The sequence below is a fragment of the Athene noctua genome, chromosome 1, assembly GCF_965140245.1.
Source record: "Athene noctua chromosome 1, bAthNoc1.hap1.1, whole genome shotgun sequence".
NCBI lineage: Eukaryota > Metazoa > Chordata > Aves > Strigiformes > Strigidae > Athene > Athene noctua.
In genome coordinates this window covers 181,948,283-181,968,723 of record NC_134037.1, presented here as the reverse complement: position 1 = coordinate 181,968,723, position 20,441 = coordinate 181,948,283, and the positions used below count along the sequence as shown (strand labels likewise).

Genomic DNA, 20,441 nt, shown 5'->3' with positions numbered 1-20,441 from the left:
CAAACAAAAGAGAAAACAGACAATTACCAGTTAGAGAAGAACACTTTTTAGTAAATTTATTTATTCCCACTTAGAAAGTACATAATGTGCCAAAGTATTAGGATTTACAGTCCCTTTTTAAACTCTTACTGCCTGTACGTTCTCATTCGTACAGAAGTAAAATGCTTTTGCAGATACAATAAATTCTTGTCCTTGAATATTCATCACTTATTCTAAACAAACCAGCCTAAGAAAACAAGTTTATCACAGATTAAACAGATTAATTTTAATAGCACACAGAACTAATATGCATTGTATTTTATACTCAAATCATAAATAAAGTGGCTGTAGCTATATATGCACCGGCACACATCACTGTCTTTTCTATACACTATTATGCACTGTTCTAAAAGTGCTACTACCTTTGACAATAAACATGTTGCATTTTAAGATAAGTTTAATATCTTATTCTACCTAAGCAGTGAGGCAGTTTCAAGTTCTTGCAGTTGGTTTCTGTCTCAAATAAATTGACAACTGTTCCAGGCTTTCAATTTACAAAGAACCTGTATACAGTTCTGTTTCTCTGAACACAGCCAGAGTGAAGTAGCTGCAAATACTTTCTCTGCACACACCTCCATCTGTTCCAGTACACACTTCCAAATGCTACTTCTCTCCCTGGCATCATAACACTGATGCTTTCTGGGTATCTTCAGGATTTTAGAAATGTCTACCTACATACTTAATACTTTTCTCCTACTCTTCTAGTAGGAGAAATATGTCACATAGATCTCTCAGACGGTATCTAGACCCCTACATTTCTATTTAGATGCTGAGCAAAATAATCTCCAATAATTTGGCCTCCTAACCAACCTTGGTGGCAACCAAGATTTCTGTTCTGGCTAGTGCCTCATGAGATTCAGATATCTGTTCCATAAAGTGTCAAAATAAAGGACAGTTTCTAAGTCCATCAGGCTAAATAGGTTTTAAGATCAAGTTCTGTACTAGAAACATATTTACTGGCAAGCAATAAAAACATTTCACTATTGAGTAGCAGTTTTCTGTAAGGTGAAACTGTTTCAATGGAAAATGTAAACCCCACTTTTTTTCTACTTTTAGCAGTTCAGTCTCTGAATTTAAAAGGTAAGAAGTCACAGAACAGGGATCAAAATAAAAAGGAGGAATAAGGGCAGATAAGGAAAGAACAAAGTGAAGGAGAATGTTAAGATATATGCCATGGACTCCTGAATTGTTAATGTGTTAATGTAGAAACAGCTTGATTTATGATTGATGGAATTTTGTTGTTCTGATTAATTTTCTGCATTCACCCAGATCTAACTTAATTTTAAGTGTGTATCCCAGCCTAGAATTTTGCTCTTTTTGTTATTTTAAATACTGTTTTGTTATTTTAAATACTGTTTCCAGGTTCCAGGACATGTGCCATGGTGAATTGCCAATATGGATGTGAAGAAGTCAAAGGGGAGGTGCAGTGTCTTTGTCCATCAGGTGGTCTTCAGTTGGGACCAAACGGAAGGACATGCATTGGTATGGTTAGAGAGCTCACCCTCAAGCTTCTTTTCTATAGGATCCCCAAAACCTCAAGATTCTGGGGAAAGGTTAAGTAGTTAGCCCTCCTCACTGGCTTGAATAATGCTTCTTGTTACTCACCGTATGATATGAAGCTTGCATGCTTTTTAATAACTGTTCTTGTAATACTGGCCATGTAATTCTTTGGGTAAGTCCCATCCCCAATAAATAACTGAAAGTTTTGTCATGGTTTGGAGTCATTAACAGATTCAGTTTCTCCCTATTGCTATGAGGCCATTAAATACAATGCTTTGCCTGCAGGAAGCTGTCCTACTGACATAATGCCTTATAGGGTTGAGGCGTTGTGTTTGGATGGGGTTTTCTTTTATTGTGATGACTCATAATACAAACTTCTGAATTTTTCTCCAGAAGCCTCAGTATCACTTTACCATGTAATGAAGAAAGCATTGCTTATAACTCTTGGTACTGTTCTGTGATACTGTTTGACATTGTCATCTGACAAAGCAGTGCTATAGCATTGTAATTCAATGTTGAAATTGTACCCATTTTAATACTGAAGCTAAATGAGCTCCTTTCAAAACCCAATAGATATGAAACAAACCCTCCAAAGCAGACCACTTCAACAACTAGAGAAGGTGCAGTGAAGTGCATGTCAGAGAGTAGCAAGAGCAGGGTAACCATCTCTAGGTGACCCTGCTTGAGCAGCGCAGTTGGACCGGATGACCTCCAGAGGTCCCTTCCATCCTCAACCATTCTGTGAAAAACTTTTTTGCAACAAGTGCTATTTACTAAAATGTCTTTAGCAACATACTTCATAATACTGATGATTTTACATGTTTTACATTCTTTCTGTCACAATGGTGCAGGTCTTTCAGATCATAAAGGGCAACTTGGACATGATATGTTACAGGCAAAGAATAACAGCAGCTAATCCATTTCATATGCTACTTATCAATAAATACTGGTTGAATGATCTCTACAGCTTAAAGAACATTATAGATGTTGAGAGGTTCAACATTCAAATATAAAAATATTAATTTTAGCTCCAACAGCCAAAACAATATTATACTTAACATTTCAAAAAAAAAGATTAAATAAATGCATCGACCAAGAATTGCTGCTTTTTAAAAGGACAGTTATTATATGAATCGTTCTCTTTAACACACAACTGTAATTTCAAGTCACATATGAAGGTTGTATGGCCTGGGACTACTTTATCACTTTTAGGAGCTATCAAATAAACCCATATGGATACTTGGCTCAGCTTCCAAACAAAGACTCCAAAATGAGAACATTATTTCTTTCTTTCAAATGGAGTTTGTAATTGGAACTGTCCTGCTTTGAGTAATTAGCAAGGCTCTCAGACCACCACCAGTCACTGTTAATATTTGTTTGAATTATTTAAGAGGTATGTGAAGGTAAAATTGTAGACATATATATTTAAATACAACAGAGAAGATGAATTATTCTCTTATATCTCTTATTGAATTATTCAGGCAATTATTCTTTTGTATTGAGTTTATTTGTATATACCTTGCCTGCTCAAATGGATTTGGGAGAATGCTGATACATACAATGAAAGTTAAAATAGAAAAAAAGGTATGTCCAGTTGTTGGAAATATCAGATCCCTTCTTTCTGCATGACTTGTGGTATGTCATCATCTCTATCTCTAAAATAAGATAGCATCCTCTTACTGTATTCTATTCTCCATCTCTAAAATAAGATAGCATCCTCTTGCTGTATAGCATAATAGATGCTTAATATATTATAAGATGCTCTAATGCTCTAGTATTAGTCACAGAAACACTATAAACAGATAAGCATTTGAAGATCCCTGGCCATTAGTCTTAGTTTAATTCTTCTAAGAAGCTGCATTATTCTTGGACCTGCAGAGCAGCACATTCATGTGGCTTACTTTTCCTCTTCTACATGTAGCATAGGTGAAGAAAAAAACAACAAACAAGTATAGATCAAAATTTTTAATTAAACCTAAACCTGTTGTTTCTAAGAGTAAGTGAGTCTTCAGAGTTCACTGCAAGTCAGAAGCTTCACGCTAAGATCGAGTGCAGCAGACTTGTCCTTTAGCTTGTGACAGACCCTGGTCCTGGCAGAGGCATGGGGAAATGAGAACCTGGAGAGGTCTGGGAACGCCCTGGAGGCTAGGGAACAGAGGCCCTCATCAGAAGTGTGTAGCACAAGCAGAAAGAGGGGTTTTGACTACAGGTTTGTTTAAATATTTTTCTGTTGTTGTCCACTTCCATTTGATCACCTAAGCACTACAACAAAATGGTAGAAATGATAAATAGACCGACTGTGGTGTCCAGCAGCACCTCACAGCAGTTCTAAGCTGTAAAGGACAGTAGCGTGGCACAGTATATTATGTGCAAAGTCACTGCTATGTGCTAGAATGTGATAGAGAAGGAAGGACAAATGCCAAATATCATTATTGGCACTATTTTAAATTTTACATTACAACAAAACAAGTCAAATTAGTAACATTTAATTTTGGTGGCTGTTGAATAATGTTCATAGGCTCCTCCTATACCAAGCTTCCTCCTTCACCAAGCTTCCTCCTTCTCTTTCCAAAACGACTGTCCTTGTCATCTACCTTGTTGGGCAGGCCACCTGCAGTCTGGAAACTCTCTCCCCACTATGTCTTGACTTAGCCCAGCAAGGGAAAGTGCAAAGATTCAGTAGAAGAGTTGCTGCTGCTCTCCGTTTCCTGTTTCTGGGGCTTTCTCTTAAACTATTCTCTGACATTTCCCTTCTCATGGAAATAATGGAATTTGTGGTCTTCCTCCTGACCCTGCTCCATGATCTTAGGGCAAATCATTGTCCCCACTGTGGAGAATCCCCACTGCCAGTTACCCTAGCTCTTACCATGCCAAGTCAAAAAATCTTCCATAAGGTTAGTTCACATTTTGCTCCTTCATTCATATGGGCACATGCAAAAGCTATCCAAAAGTGTGAAATTATAGGACATATTTATTAAACAACTTGTGATAGCCAAGACCAAACTACTTCTGTTCCAGTCCCAACTAGTTCTTGCTTTACCATTTTATCTTCTCATGGATCTGACCAGCATCTCTTCTCCTGCTTTAGACATTGATGAATGCTCCACTGGCAAAGCTGTCTGCTCTTACAACCGCAGATGCGTCAACACATTTGGAAGCTTCTACTGCAAGTGCCAGCTTGGTTATGAACTGAAATACGTCAGCAACCATTATGACTGTGTAGGTAAGATTTAGCCCATGGACTTTCCTTATTAATTGTTTTTCATTCCCACACTGTGCATCCTTCCTGTCGTTGTCTGAAGCATGTTAGCCTAGTCCAGGGGGACTGCCTCAGAAATGGATAAAAGATGTCACACCAAGAATATTCTTGATGGCACTTTGAATTTTTCTCTGGGTTTTCTCTGTGGCCTAATGAAAAACCTAATCACTGGAGCTTGCAAATTCAATTGCCTCATTGTACTAAGTCAAGATGTGCAAGTTAGCAACAGCTGACTACGAAGAAGTGCTATTTCTGGTACGGGTCTAGTTAAAGAGCCATTTTTTTGTCCTCTTGGCTTTCAAACTGTGATGAGCAAGCAGTCTCACAATCTTATTTTGCTTTTTTTGTCTTGTTAATCAGGAATGTGTATCAGGTGCCTTCATGACTTTAAAAACAGTTTGAGACCTTTTTTTTTTTTTTTTTTAAGTATGACAATAGTAGGTTTTAATTACTTTTCCAGTCTCTCTTGCATGCCTAGGTTTCTCCCAAAGAAAAATAAATAGAGGCAAAAAGTTATCTTGATATGCTCAGGTGTTAAAACAAATGTTAAAACTCCTGTTTCAATACATTAGCTGAATAGTAGGAGAACAGCAAAATATAAGCTACTGCAGCAGGCACTGCAGCAGTATTGTTCAAGCAGTCGACTACATAGGGCTTGGAAGGGTTGGGACTACTACAGGAAGTGCATACAAAAGAGAATTCATAGGTTTTGTTTATATTTGCTTGGTATTGGGAGTTAGGGGTGGGAGGAGGGTCATAAGGAAGGATTTGGAGACTCAAGTTTGCATTTCCTGTTGTATGCAAACCCTGAGTCTTAAAGTGGAAAAAATACTTTTTCATACAATATGTGTGCATGGGGGAAAAACGGGAGAGATCTCAGTAGTCAGGATTTTACCTGCAAACCTGAATCTCACTTTCAGATGTACCATATTTTTGAGTCAGTCTTCCTGCTACTTGTCTCCTAGCTGACTTACATTATGAGAGGACCTGTCAGCTACTAAAAATGAAGCAATCTGGATAAAGTGCAAGTGGTGCAAAAATTTGTGCACCAACTTGGCTCCCTTGTGGGAGAATTAAGGACCATCTTTGTGATGTAGTAAAATAAGCAAAAAGGAGAACAAAATCAATTACTCTTGATGCCTGTACATTTAGCTGTCAGTTGAATGTAGTATTTTTTACTGATTTTTTTCCTGATTATACTTTTTTCATACAGTGTCATAGGTGTGCTGGAAGGTGAGAGAGAGAGAGAGAGAGAGAGAAAATCATTGTGGCATGTTCAGGGTTACTTTCCACTGCATTTCTTCTACAGTGAATGAAAAAATTAGAAAAATTTAGTGAATTGTTTTTTAATTGTCATCACATTCGCTTGGTGCCTTTTGCATTTTATTAATAGAAGAGTATGTACAGCCTACAGTTTGAATCTGGTTCTGTCAGAAAACCACTGCATTCACTTTGTCTTTACTGTGATGTTCTGCATTCTCCACGGATGCATATGCCAGTAGTTGTGCAGTCGGAGCTGATGCTAAGCATTCTCTCCTAGTGTGAATTCTCCTGCCTCCAATGTTCTCTGGACTGTCTTGGTCTAACACTAGTGCTTCCAATATCTGGAAACAGATGGCTGGCATAAACAGGCTGCCATGAAGCTTGGGTTTCAACACAGTGTTCACTGAAGCATTTCTGTCTTTCCCTAGATGTAAATGAATGTGTGACAAATACACACAGGTGTAACTTCCATGCAGAGTGCCTCAACACCGAAGGATCCTTCAAGTGTAAATGTAAACAGGGATACCGAGGAAGTGGATTCGATTGTTCTGGTGAGTACCACTGGATGTCAGGAATAGGGCTATATAGTTTTTCTTCAATAACTGATGGCTATAAGGCATTTTCTAAGAAACTGTGCTACAATACCAACCAAGCAAGACCTCTCCACAAAATAATATATTAATTGTAAGAGTCATTACATAGTTAATACAAATATTATTTTTCAAATTCATTTTGCCTATGAGTCCCCAAGTCTCATAGTATCACTAGGAATTGCAAGTACAACAGAGAAGAGAATTTGTCCTGAAAAAACACAGAAAATAGCTTTAAATATCTACTGTCTGTTTTCCTTGAACTCCCACAGCTAGCCCCTTGAAGCACTGTGCAGTCTGTTCCAGAAGATTTTCAAGCTAACTTAGGAAAATGTGATAGAAGGGAACAAAGACATGACTTGTGTGCTAAACTATTTTCACTTATAATTTTGGCTTTGTTTGTCTATTGGATATTGAAGACCTCCTATAAAGATGTCATTGCCTGGTTCTAACTGAATATGACTTTCAAGAAGAAAGAAGGAAAGGCTGTTCTTGTCTTTATATTTAAAATGAACCTTTTAATTTAACCTTTATTAAACCTGGCCGAGGTTTCTCCTGCAAGGTCATTAGAGATATTTTCCTCAGGAGGATATCTGAGGCCTGCTCAAATTTTTTTAATAAAAGGCATTGTGAAAACATTTTAAAAGTTCTTATCTATAGCAGATGAAATCTACAGAATATATGTACCTTTTTTTCCCCATGTCTTTTTCAACTAATCCTTGATCAGGTATGTATTATTATTATACTTCATGGTCATGGATGTTCTACAAGTTTCTCTATTGATATTCCTACTCCCATTATAATAGTAATTGAAACCTCCAATATTGCATCGATAAGTTAAACTTCTGTTAAGTTTCTACTTCCAGTAAAAGATGTTGACTTTCAGTGAGGAAAAACTAAACACACAAAAACCTGACTGGTGCTGAAGAGTTTGATTTGGACACAGATTGCCACAGAAGAGCTCAGAAGGTTCTTCATGCTCAAATTCAATGTTATGAGCCAGTTTCCTTGCTAGACCACATCCCTTGTGATATGTCACTGCAGCTTACTGCAATGGGGCTTGAGACCTGACTGAATATCAAAGCAAACTGACATGACACATCTTGATATGGTTCTGTTAAAACAAAATGTACCACAGATTAAATGTTAAACAAATACATCTCTGAGCAAAAAGGTCTGGGTTTGGGGTTTTTTGGGTTTGTTTGTTTGTTTGTTTGTTTGTTTTGGGTTTTTTTAATGAGAAGCTGAAAATTTCAAAGGGAAATCTCCTTTTGACCAAGTCTATGTATAAAATATTCTGTCCTCAAGCAGAAAAAATTCAACAGGAATGCTTCTCTTATTATGTGCAAAAGAAATATTTTAGCTTGTTGAGAGGCTATGACACATTTTTTAATGTCTAGCCCTGTAAAAAAATCAGTGTTGAAGACAGATGATTTCTGTCTTCTCACTGGTCTTTCCGTTAAATTGTTTGCTGTCTCTCTGCATACTTTCTCATGTCATATTTCCAATTACTGAAGACCATTAGTTGTTTAGAAGAGGAAGGAGCCATGCATTCATAAACTTAGTAGAACACAATAAATGGAAAAGAGATTTAATGCAGAGAGGATAGAGAAATAACATACAGTAATGAGAGAAATCAGAGCCATAGGCAGAAGGTCAAAAGGCAAGGGTCTAGCTAGAAAGATCTATACAGCAATAGAAGGGAAAAAACCCAGAGTCAGTGGTAGGTAAAACCAGAAAAGCAGTGGTGCTAAAAAAAGACTGGTTTCTCTGGTGGCAATTCCCACACATACACCATTTTTTTAAAGAGAAGAGGAGGAGGTTCTTTTAACCTTAATGTTTCATTAGTTTATTTTTACTTCAATCCTCAAAAAAATCTGATCAGTGTAACTAATGGGGGCAGGAAATGCATTTTGCTGTTGGGGAAAATGTTTTTTCAGTGACACAACAATTAGATACCAGTCTACACTGAAATGCTAAATGTTCTTCATGTCATACGGCAATTATGGAAAAACCTTGGCTTTACTGAAGCCAAAGGAAGTTTTGCTACTGGATTTAATAGGATGAGGACACCATCCCGGGAATTTGGGAGCTGGAGTCTTTGTCTTCACATTCCTTTTGGTGGCAGTTGCTGCAGTTCCTGCAGCCCATCCCATCACCCAACAGATGGGCCTGGGGCTATGCTGAAGCTAAACGAAAGGCTTCTTAAATATGTCTTCAGTACTCTACATAATTATTCCCACACGGTCCCATTTTCACAGGAAAGCATTAATTCTTTATAGCAATTGTCTCTAGTATATAAAAAACTGAGTACCATGGCAGCAGTATTAGCTTTTTATAAAAAATGAAAACCATTTCAATATATATCTTAATTTTCAGACTATGAAATGACAGTAACTAAGCACAATGTTTATAATGAAACTTCTATGGCTACATCTCCTCATGCTACAAAATAACCTAATAAATCAGGTAATGTAAAATTCACCTTTGCACAAATTTGGGGATATTCTTTCATTTAATTTGTATGTCAATATACTAACTTAAGAGAAAGCTGCTGAAACATCAGGCTGAAAACAGTGCTGCTTGCATGGATATGACCTGTGCTTGTTCAGGCACTGTTTTGCCATTCAACACTCCTATATGCATGAAATGTTGGAGGCTGTTTCTGAACTGTCTCTAGGATACATTTAATTTCAGAATCCATAGAGATGTAACCTTTCAAATGCTCCCTAAAAGAGTCCTGGCCATTTCCACATCTGGCCTCTATCTTGCTGCAATCTATTGCTGTTCTCAGGTTCATGTGTTTCCTGATTTCCTATTGTGCATTGAAATTGAAAAACCGCATTTCCCTCACCACATGCTTCTATGTGTATTTCAGCTTTTATTTAAGAATAGAGTCTCACAAGCTTCCATAAGCAATTAAGATTCCTGGGGGGAAAATGAACTTATTTTTGATTCACTTTTTTGGTACAGAAACCAGTACAAAATCACCACAAAATAACAGGAAAAAGCAGTACTAACTTAAAGCCTACAACTTCAGGCGTCACTCTAAGGAGCTCAACAATGACATTCATTATTGCCTGGCTGGGGGCAGAGGTTACTGTTCTTCCTTATGCTTTACTGGGTATCTAAATGGCAATACGTCATCCCAGCTCTCTCTGTGACTCTTGTATGAATCATGTTCCTATTTGCTCGTAGGGTAACCTCTAAACCCCATATATGATTTTGCTTTCTTATTAACTTGCCACTCCTGAGAAAAGGTGGGTTTGACATAATGAAATTTCAAAGCTTAAAAAGTGGTTCTGTCATATCACTGGTGAGATTCTTACAGTACAATTCAGTATGGAGCCAAATACTTCTCTCATCCTTTAATAAATAACACTTAGGCTTTTGTCATCCCACATTTCCTACTGGAAGCATTGCTGGCTGGCACAGTCATGTATTAAGCACAGTCCAGCATGATGAACTTCCCCTAATTTCCCAAAGCATGCTTCCCTAAATAAGATAGTAAGAATTGTAGAAATTAAACAGTCTGGGAATATCTATTAGTAGCTTATATTCCATGGTCCTTAAAAGAGAATAATAGTCTAGAATCTGTGTTGTAACCTATCTCTGAAAGCTTTCAGACTCTCTTAAGACTATCTAAAAGAGGTTGAGAACTTTTAGAATGATTTCTGAAACTATGTCCTGCTGATGCAATCTTTACTCACATCTACAGACTCCACCTAAATGTGGTAAATGGTTGTCTGTATCCCCTCTCCAACTTTTATATACAAAAGCTACAAAGAGAGTTACAAAAGGATTTGTAAGACAGTCACTTAGACTTGTCTCTCACCAGATTTTTAAATATATTGCTGGGTGTGAAGGTGGAAGCAGTGCAGGGCCTGCTGGAGTGCAGAGCAAGCTGTCTCCTCTTGCAGGCCCCTTATGTTCAGAGCCCCAGCAAGTGCTGGCTGCGGTCACAGGTGTGTGGGATGAAAACAAATCACTGTCTGTCCTTCTCCTGAATCATCCCCGAGTATTTCTCTTTACAGAATGCAGCACAGAGAGGTGGGGTTGGCATCTGCTCTCTATAATTTTTCCAACTCAACTTTCACAACTTGATCATTAGACATCCTACACCAAGCCGTTGCTGTGGTCTAATTTGTACAGCAACCGATGACAGAAAAGTTTGATTTTTAGCCCTCATCCACCATTTGCCTTTGGTTTTCCACCTCTTGCTTTAATTCTCTCTAATTCAAAGAAGCAAAATCCCTTTGAATGCTGAAATCTTTTCATGCTAGGGCAATAAACAAACTATATAAGAGCAGGAGGCATTAATCTACATGCTTCCTCATAGCAGGTGCATAAAGAAGAGCTGGGAAGAAATGCACTAAATTTCTTTTCACTTTCCAAAATTCTCTATGCAGTCATGTGGATGGATAAATACACAAATGTTTGTGAGCAACACCTGTGCATTTATATACATGTCTTGGGACAGAGGGTCCTGAAAAATCACTCCCTCAGCTGTAGCACCTCAGATTGTCAGAGAAGGTGAGCTGTTCATTCAGGCGAGTCCATGGGCAGTGGATTTCAACACAAGAGTTTAAGGTCATCTATCCTTACACTGGATTATTCCTGCTGCAATTTATAGGTAGACATAAAAAGCCTTAAACTGACACCTCTGGCTACTCTAATGCCAAATGCAGATTAAAAAGATACTAGTGATATATCCTAAAGTATGCTTGGTGTCTAGTCCCTCCTTGTCCCCATGAGCATGCAGATTTTCATATTGCAGCACCAAACTGGAGTCTGCAAGCACATGGGGATTTATACACTTTCGTCCCCCTATTTTTGTCACTCCTGTCAGTTGATTTTTTGCACATACAAGGAGATTGGTTCTCTGACACCACAGAGGAGGTTATTATGTGGAGCTGTAAAAATTCTTCATTTCATTAGGAAGACTTCAAAGCAGTTAGTCCTGGCTTGAAAATCTCCATAGCCTGTTTATTAACAGCCTGAATTTTCTTGTTACTGACTGTCAAGAGGAAATTTGTTTGGAATGAAGTTTTCCTGTTAATTTTTATTACTGCATTCTGAGTTTAGGCCTTACATCCTTTATGACATCATCCTCCAGAGGAAAGGCTCACTTAGTGGAGTATTAGTAAAGAGTTTACTTGCAAGTATCTGACAAGCAAGGCTACCAGTTGTATCCAAAGGAAAAGAAAAACAAAATCCTCAACTTTTTTTTTTTTTTTATTGGCATCCACTTACTTTATACTTCAAACTGCAGCCTCGGAAAACCTGAATGCTCCAGTGACCACTCCAAGAGAGTCTGATTCTATTTCTGGGATACTAAATAGCATGTAGTTGTATTTGCCATAAATAAAATGTGACAAATTCAGAGTGATAGAATTGTATTTTCTAGGAGCAAATATAAATTCAGGGAACTTTTCCCTTTTCCTACTAGACTAAGGTTCTATTTTATTAACTGGTGTTTTTTCTTCTGCTATGTTTCTATAAAAAGGAACACACAGAAAAAAGTACTACCCAAGGTTATAAGTCTAGTCCACCTGTCCCAAAATTTTACTATGAAGTTTTTGTTAGTACAGAGTGAGAAGCAAAATAGGAACATATTCTTGCCCTGATAATGCAATCACTAAACAGCAAAAGCAGAGGTAAATAAAAATAGCAGACTTTCCCCACCATTTGTGATCCAATAAGACTGTAGGCACTGCAGCATCAATACTGATTGAGAGTCAAAGATGGGAAACAGTATATAAGACAATTCTGATCCTTTGGTAGAAATAGTCTCCATCTATGGAAGAGCTTTTGTATAGCACACTGGAACTGCTCAGCTCTTGTTATTTCCTAGGTATTTCACACAGAAGACTTATATTGCAGAAGGCTATCAATATCTTATGACATGGATGTGCTATCCTATTTACCAGTCCTTCTCCCTCACCCATACAGATTCAGGCTGTGGCCAACACTAGAGGGATAATTGCATACTGACTGGTCATGTCATAGCAGTCATGAAATCCTGAGTTGATTCAAAATCCTCATTGTCTCAAGCCTCAAAGTCCATTGCCATGGACTTTAAACCCCAAGGATGCTCTCTTCCTCAGTAGCTCTGGCACTATGACAGATAGGGACTTGGTTAACTCTAGTGGAATCCTTATGGTGGGATGGGATCATCTCATAAACTAGAACTCCTCAGATTTATGTCTTCTCTAAAACTTGCATATTTGCCACACAAACCCTTCCAGACCTAGTTCTGGCACAGTGGCATTCCTTGACTAATGTCGAGCAGCAACTGATGTTGGTGATAAAAAGCAACACCTGCAGTACTGCCATAATTTCTCCTTTGAATTTGCTTTGTACTGTACACATATGAAAAAACTGATCCAAAATAGTCCTGGCTTTAACCCTCAGTTATGATTTGGCCATCAGCACAAAGAGCCATCAGTCTTTGTCAGATGACAGAAGAGTACATCTGTAAGGGGCTAAAAGAGATGTTACTCTGTTCTTTTGCTCTGAGGCAGATCATATCCAGCATATTAATAACATATGGTAGCCTAACATTTTTTTTAAAACTTCTAGTGATACAGTTCAAATTGTCTAAGTGGGTGGCTCATATGTTTTACTATCCTATAGCAAGGATAGTAAGCAAGTTTTTCATAATATGTAACTAAAATCTATCCTCCTTTCATGTAAACTGATAATTTTCCTATCTTAAGAGAACATGGAGTACAGCTGGCGAACATACTGTCTCAAAGGTGCCCTTTGTGCTGCTACCAAGTCCCACCACTGGTGGAGAATCAGTGCTGACTCCCCACATCCCTAGAAAAGCATCCTCAAATGTGTTCCTATAAAAAATGTCCCTCATTCAAGCATCCAAACATAATTTGATGATTGTAGAGAAAGGAAAATTAAATTTTGAAATAAATAAAAGGCTTGCGTCTAGAAACTCAATACATTGACAAGGAAAGCATGATTTGAAAATCAGCACTGCCGTGTAAATGTAAAAGTGTCCTGTTACCAATGAATGTTTTTAAGTTTTTGCCTGAATATAGAAGATAATTGACTTCCTTATACTTCATAATAAGGAAAACCCCAAATGTGGGTGCGTATGCCTGGTCGTGAACCTTCTGCGTTATTGACAATGTAAAAGTATCATCAGCATTTGGGTTAGAAGATTAACGACATCTAAATTAATGACGCACTTGGGTTAGAAGACTAATGGTGTCTAGATTAACGATGGCTAAAAGCAAAAGAATTTGTGCTTGTTAGGGAAGAAACAGATAAGGGATTCCTTAAAATAACAAAGCAGAAATTTATCTACCGGCTGCGTGCAGTTAGTAGTCCTTGTCGAAAGTGCTGAGAGGAACTAGTTTTTGAAATGAGCATGAGCTAGAGCAACACACGGATTTGCTGTTATTTTTAGAATGTACAAGAATATATAAGGACTTATTTTTCTAATAAACTTTGAGAGCTTGACTGTTAACCATATGGGTGTGTGTCTTGTCTCTCAACCTCGTCCTGCAAAAAAGGGTTCCTGCTACACCCAAATTCTGATTTTTGCTTTTGTTTTACAGATTTGAACAATCTTGATTGGCTTTTACCCCACTCTTAAGTTTTTCACTTCTGGCAGCCTTTGTGTTTCAGAGCAGAATACGAAGTTGCAAGACAATATAAGGCTGGCTATCCTTTTAGTATTTTGAACCCAAGAGGAATCATAAAATAGTAAAAATCTAGAAAATTTTACACTTATGTTCTAGTCACCTTGAAATTGCAAGAAGATAATAATTTGGTATTCTTGGATGCTTCTCTGAATTTTAGGGGTTTACCCCTTAGAACTAAATATTCTCTAGACCTAAATGAAATGTGACAGAGCAGCTTGATGTATCTTCTCTCAAAATACACTCCATTTCAATGGCTTTCTACCTGTCATGCAAGGAAAGTTGGGCCAGAGAAGTTCACCAAAGAAAAGCTAAGAAAAATGCTTGTTAATAGTAGGCTGACATTTGTTATACAGAGAATCACACCTCCATGGACAATTTTTTAGTAGTTCACAAATTGAGGAAGGATAATTTTTTTTTTTTTTTGCCCAAGCTCCAGTGTAAAAATAATTAATGTAAGGTGCTCTGTGATCTGTGTTACACATGAGTCCAAATGAGGTTATGACAGAGGGTAGCTTTGATCTTTTCACTGTAACTCAAACAGAAGGTTGTATGTACAACAGAGCTAAACAAGTTCACGTGTATTCAGTTCTGTGGAGAGCTGAACTTACATCTCATAGTAGAGAATTTGGCTGTATGGGTCTATGGACATTGTAAAGGACACTATGATGCCACTTATAAATGTTGTCACTGCTGAATGATTCCTTAACAAATATTTGGTATTTTCTTCTTGGTTCTAGTTATCCCTGAAAAGTCAGTGAAGGAAATTGCAAGAATCCCTGGAACAGCTAAGGACAGAATTAAGAAACTTCTTGCACATAAAAAAAGTGTGAAAAAGCATGAAACACTCAAGAATGTGATCCCAGAATCAGCTGTGACACCGTCTTCTAAGACTCACTTGCAGTTATTGGACTATGAAGGTGGTATTGATCTTCATGGGAGCTACAGTGAGGAAGAGAAAGAAACTGAAGCTACTGCAGAAGAGGCAGAAGAGTCAGACAAAGAAAAGAAGGAAGATTATGAGAATCAAATTGACCATGAGCAAAGCCTTAGAGGAGATGTTTTTTGTAAGTGTCCTCATTATTTTAAAAATCTGGTTTCAATATAAAAATATATATAAACACTAACAAAATCATCATTAAACATTACAGCCATTTCATCAGAATTTACTTGTAGAAAACGAAAAGCAACCTAACATACATACTGGTGAGACTAAAGGTACTGAATCTCCCTTTTAGGGGAATCTGTCTGCAGTCAATGTGAGCAGAGAGGGAGTACACCATCCTGACAGGCACTCTGCAGGCTGTGCTTTCAGAGCAGCTTAGACATAGCACATAGCTTCTCCCCATTTTCTTCACAGAAGCCCCAGCAAAACAAGATCGTGTGCTGCTTCGTTATGAGAAAGACGATACCTTTGATTCATGATAGTCATAGTCATCATCCTAAGTAGTGTGCATTGTTCAGAAGAAAAACAGGCTTTGGTGTTCTTGTGTTTCAAATAATATAGACTATATAATAGGCACCACTGTTGCTTATGTCATTCCCAACAGAAAAATAACTATGCGAATCACAGAGGGGAGTTTTTATCCCTTTTGTTTAAATGTGAGAGTTTATCTGAATGGACAATCTCAAATTTAAAGCATTTGATGGTATTTGACCATCAAATAAGGTGTCCATCATAAGGAGTATTGCTTAATTTCTGACATTAGTCATTTATCAGAAAGATTGACATAGATTTCCTCAGTCTGCTTTCAGGTGTTTCCTTACAACTATTATCTTGTATGCTATGCAACTTCTTGCTGTGTTCCTTAAAGGTTTCAAATGCATTTTAATTGGGTTTTAGTACATCTGGCTCAAACATTCTTCAAGGTAGTGGCAAAAACAGTAATATGAAAACCACACCCTGCAAATAGTTTATTTGTGATACTTTCTCTTTTACAAAATATAGACAAATAATAAATACCCACAGTAATTAAAATTATGCACCATATTTCACAATGATACAAATGAACACAAGTGAAGATTAATATAGCATTCAAATTGTTGCTATTTGATTTGAAAAGACATGTAATTTTTTTAAAGGAAAGATCATTTTAAAGTCCTCTAGAAAAAATGGTATGTAATCTTTCTACTGTAAAAAGGCAAAAAAAAAGGTGATTATTCACCTAAATGCATTTGAGAATACAGGCTTCTTTGCCAAAGGCACATTTCTCCTAAAATTGCCTTTTTTAGGTTTTCAGTGGTAATTGGCCCATTTCAGTTCAGGCTAAGGATATAGACTGGTGAATGGAGTTAAATCCAGTTGGCAGCCGGTCACAAGTGGTGTCCCCCAGGGCTTGTTTTTCGGGCCACTCCTGTTTAGCATCTTTATTGATGATCTAGATGAGGGGATCGAGTGCACCCTCAGTCAGTTTGCAGATGACACCCAGTTGGGTGGGAGTGTTGATGTGCTCGAGGGTAGGGAGGCTCTGCAGAGAGACCTGGACAGGCTGGAGCCATGGGCTGAGCCCAACTGGAGGAGTTTCAATAAGGCCAAATGCCGGGGGCTGCCCTTGGGCCACAACAACCCCCAGCACACAACAACCCCCAGCAGCTACAGGCTTGGGGAGGAGTGGCTGGAGAGCTGCCAGTCAGAGAGGGACCTGGCGGTGCTGATTGACAGCCAGCTGAACAGGAGCCAGCAGTGTGCCCAGGTGGCCAAGAAGGCCAATGGCATCCTGGCTTGTGTCAGCAATAGCGTGGCCAGCAGGGACAGGGAAGGGATCTGACCCCTGTGCTCGGCACTGGTGAGGCCGCACCTCGATTCCTGTGTTCAGTTTTGGGCCCCTCACTACAAAAAGGACATTGAATGACTCGAGCGTGTCCAGAGAAGGGCAACCGAGCTGGTGCAGGGTCTGGAGCACAGGTCCTACGAGGAACGGCTGAGGGAACTGGGGGTGTTTAGTCTGGAGAAGAGGAGGCTGAGGGGAGACCTCATCACCCTCTACAGCTACCTGAAAGGAGGCTGCAGAGAGCTGGAGATGAGTCTCTTGAACCAAGTAACAAGCCATAGGACAAGAGGTAATGGCCTCAAGTTGCACCAGGGAAGGTTTAGACTGGATATTAGGAAGCATTTCTTTACAGAAAAGGTTGTTGGGCGTTGGAATGGGCTGTCCAGGGAGGTGGTGGAGTCCCCATCCCTGGAGGTGTTTAAGAGTAGAGTTGACGTAGTGCTGAGGGATATAGTGAAGTTGGGAACTGTCAGTGTGAGGTTAATGGTTTGTCTGGATGATCTTCAAGATGTTTTCCAATCTAGACGATTCTGTGGTTCTGTGATTTCTCCCCCAAATTATGCTAGTGAGCTGATAAACAGAGTGAAGTCAGGTCTTTGTTCACCAGCCTCCTCCTTTCCTGCAAATATTAACAGTGAGTGCTTATGGCATATTTCAAGTTTTCTGACAGTACCAAATGCGGGAGAGTGACCCATATGCTAAAGGACAGTGCTGCTATTAAGAGGGACCTGGCCAGGGCATGGAAATGGGCTGACAGGAACGTTATGAAGTTCAACAAAAGCAAATGCAAAGGGCAAGAAAAGCCTTGTGCAACATTATAGACATGGGATGACTGCTTAGGAGGAAGCTTTGCAGAACAAGGGAAGTGGTTCTTCCCCTCTATTTGGCACTTGTGAGACCACATCTGAGGTGCTGCATCCAGTTTTGGTCTCTTCATTACAAGACAGATGAGGACATACTGGCATGAGTATAGCAGTGCTCCACTAAGGTCAGGGTCCTGGAGAACATGGTAAATGAGGAGAGGCTGAAAGTAACCCTTTTTTTCAGCCTTAAGAGGAGAAGGCTAAGAGGAGATCTTCCCCTTAGCTGTCTTCAACTATCTAATGGAAGGTTATAAAGAAGGCACAGCTAGACTCTTCTTGAAAATATACAGCAATAGAACAAGAAGTAATGAATACAAATGGGAACAAAAAAAATTCTGATTAGATTTAACAAAAAGAATATTTTATCATGAAGGTGGACAAAAATTGGTACAGGTATGCAGAGAGGTTGTGACATATCCATCCTTGGAGATGATATGATACTCCTAACGTGACTGAGCTGGGCCTTGAGCAACCTCTTGATCAGGAGGTGACTAGGTGACCTACAGATGTGCCTTCCAACCTACATAATTCTATGATTCATTCTATACTTTCAGCTGAGCATTTCAAAGCAGTTTAGAAAATAGTGGTATCCAGTGTGAGTAGACCTGCATCCTGGAAGATGCTTAGATGCCTCTCTGGTAATGTAAGCACATAAGCTCACAAGTCAGTAGTCGGTGATATTTCCAAAATATCAGAACAGGTGTCACTTGGCCACATGCAAAAATACACTTATGCATGTCAGTTTTTAACCAGACCAAATGGTGAAAAGTTTCTGGCTAACAGTGTCATGCCTCCAAAGTTGAGGATGCTATGCTCAGGATGCCACTCTCCCTCTGGCCAGCCACACCGGATTCATTATGCAAGCCTCAGCCTATCTCTTTACTCAGCCTTTCACTTCTGACAAGCTTATGCCGCTTTCTATCCATCTTATAAGGATCCCTTCATAAATCACTTCCCTAAAAGAGGTAGCAGGTGCAGGAGCTGAAGCCAAATTGGGTTTGAAGTTTTCACTGGATGGCAAGCTACCCCTGGGGTTCAGCTTTACCATGTTGGTACTGCCAAATGCATTTGAGAGTCTCAGGCCAAAGGATTAAGTGACTTGCCTCTGTTCTCTCACAAGAAGCAATAAAGCCCAGGTCTTCTGATGGCCAATCTCATACTTTTACAATTAGAGAATTCTGTTTCACACACATTTCCACTGAAATACTATCCTAAAGAAGGAACATAACTCTTCCCAGTCATGATAATTAATCCAAAGCCGGCCATAATTTTGCAGGAAGTATGGAGAAAGTGAGCTTTAGACAGTTGCAATATATGTGTCAACCTTTGTTAAGACTAGGTTCTCAGGTACTCAAGCTTCTTCATGAAGGTAAATTGACAGGGAGCTTGCATGTGCCAAGAGAACGGTGTGAATTGACCAGCTCTGGTAGTACCAGATATGTTCAGCTAGATTTGGTTAGACTGGGAAGGACTCAAAATGATTAACTAATTAACTGCAAAATGCTAGTGGAACCTGAAGGGAAATTTACCCTTGACAAGAGTGTGCTTCCCCATAGTTGTGATTTTTGTAGGGACAAAAGATTTTCTTTCCAAACAGAATTGCAAGAATATTGCCATTCTAAATAACACTTTTAGGGGCATAGGACTAATAAGTTCTATTAATAGTTATTGTAAATAATAAATATAAATATTGCTGTTATTAATTATAGATACATTTATTCAAAATTCTGTGCCATAAAGGACCGTGGGCTTTTCTGCTTCCTCAATTATGAGGCGAGACAGCCCATTAGGAAAAAAAAAAAAAAAAATCCAAGTCAGTCCTCCTATCCCTTTTTGCCTTTCCGGGATGGCAGGCTGGCTGGCTGGCAGGCTGGCTGGATGAGGGAGGTAGCTCAGACATCTCAAAAGGTTTCTTCTGTAACCTGCTTGGACAGGTCAGGAAGGATTGCCAGAAATAGTGCCCCTAGGGTAGGGTCACCCTCTCTTTTTTTGTTAAAAGAACATAGGGCTCTGCTCTCTCTGCCTGGTGATACAAGGGGAACATGCTCTTCCTGTACTGGGTGGGCTACATGACCTGACGCAATTGCAAAGGGTAGATCATGTAACCTTCCTGTTGAGTACTACGCTATTTGGAATGCATTCATTTCCCAGATTTCAGTTTGCATGAGAGAATACAGAGAAAATAATTTGTCCTTAGGAAAAGCCAAATAATATACGAGAGATGTTTGTCATGCTGTTTGGTAAGATTCTTTCTCAAGGACTTTCTCAAACAAACCAGGACATTTGAACACCATATACCTGGGCTAGGCAGAGACTACTGGTCTCTACAAAATTGCCACTGCAACTGACAGCAGTTACAATGAATAGTATTGCTTGAAAGTATTAAAGCACTGTGCTTTATCTGTATTTTTGCAGAGACTGTCTTTGTTCCAGTCACATTTGGCTGGAATTTTCCATTATTAATATAAGGGATTTATATGCTGAACATGCTTGAG

At 38.8% G+C, this 20,441-nt stretch overlaps 1 protein-coding gene across 1 annotated transcript in view; it reads left to right on the top strand.

Annotated features, from left to right (window-relative positions):
• The window catches only part of EGFL6 (EGF like domain multiple 6), a 45,539-nt gene that overhangs the window by 14,087 nt on the left and 11,011 nt on the right, over positions 1–20,441 (top strand). The window contains exons 5-8 of the mRNA XM_074929901.1: positions 1,402–1,521; positions 4,628–4,762; positions 6,490–6,612; positions 15,053–15,379. Coding sequence (XP_074786002.1) covers positions 1,402–1,521; positions 4,628–4,762; positions 6,490–6,612; positions 15,053–15,379 — 705 coding nt within the window. The remainder of the gene's footprint in view (positions 1–1,401; positions 1,522–4,627; positions 4,763–6,489; positions 6,613–15,052; positions 15,380–20,441) is intronic.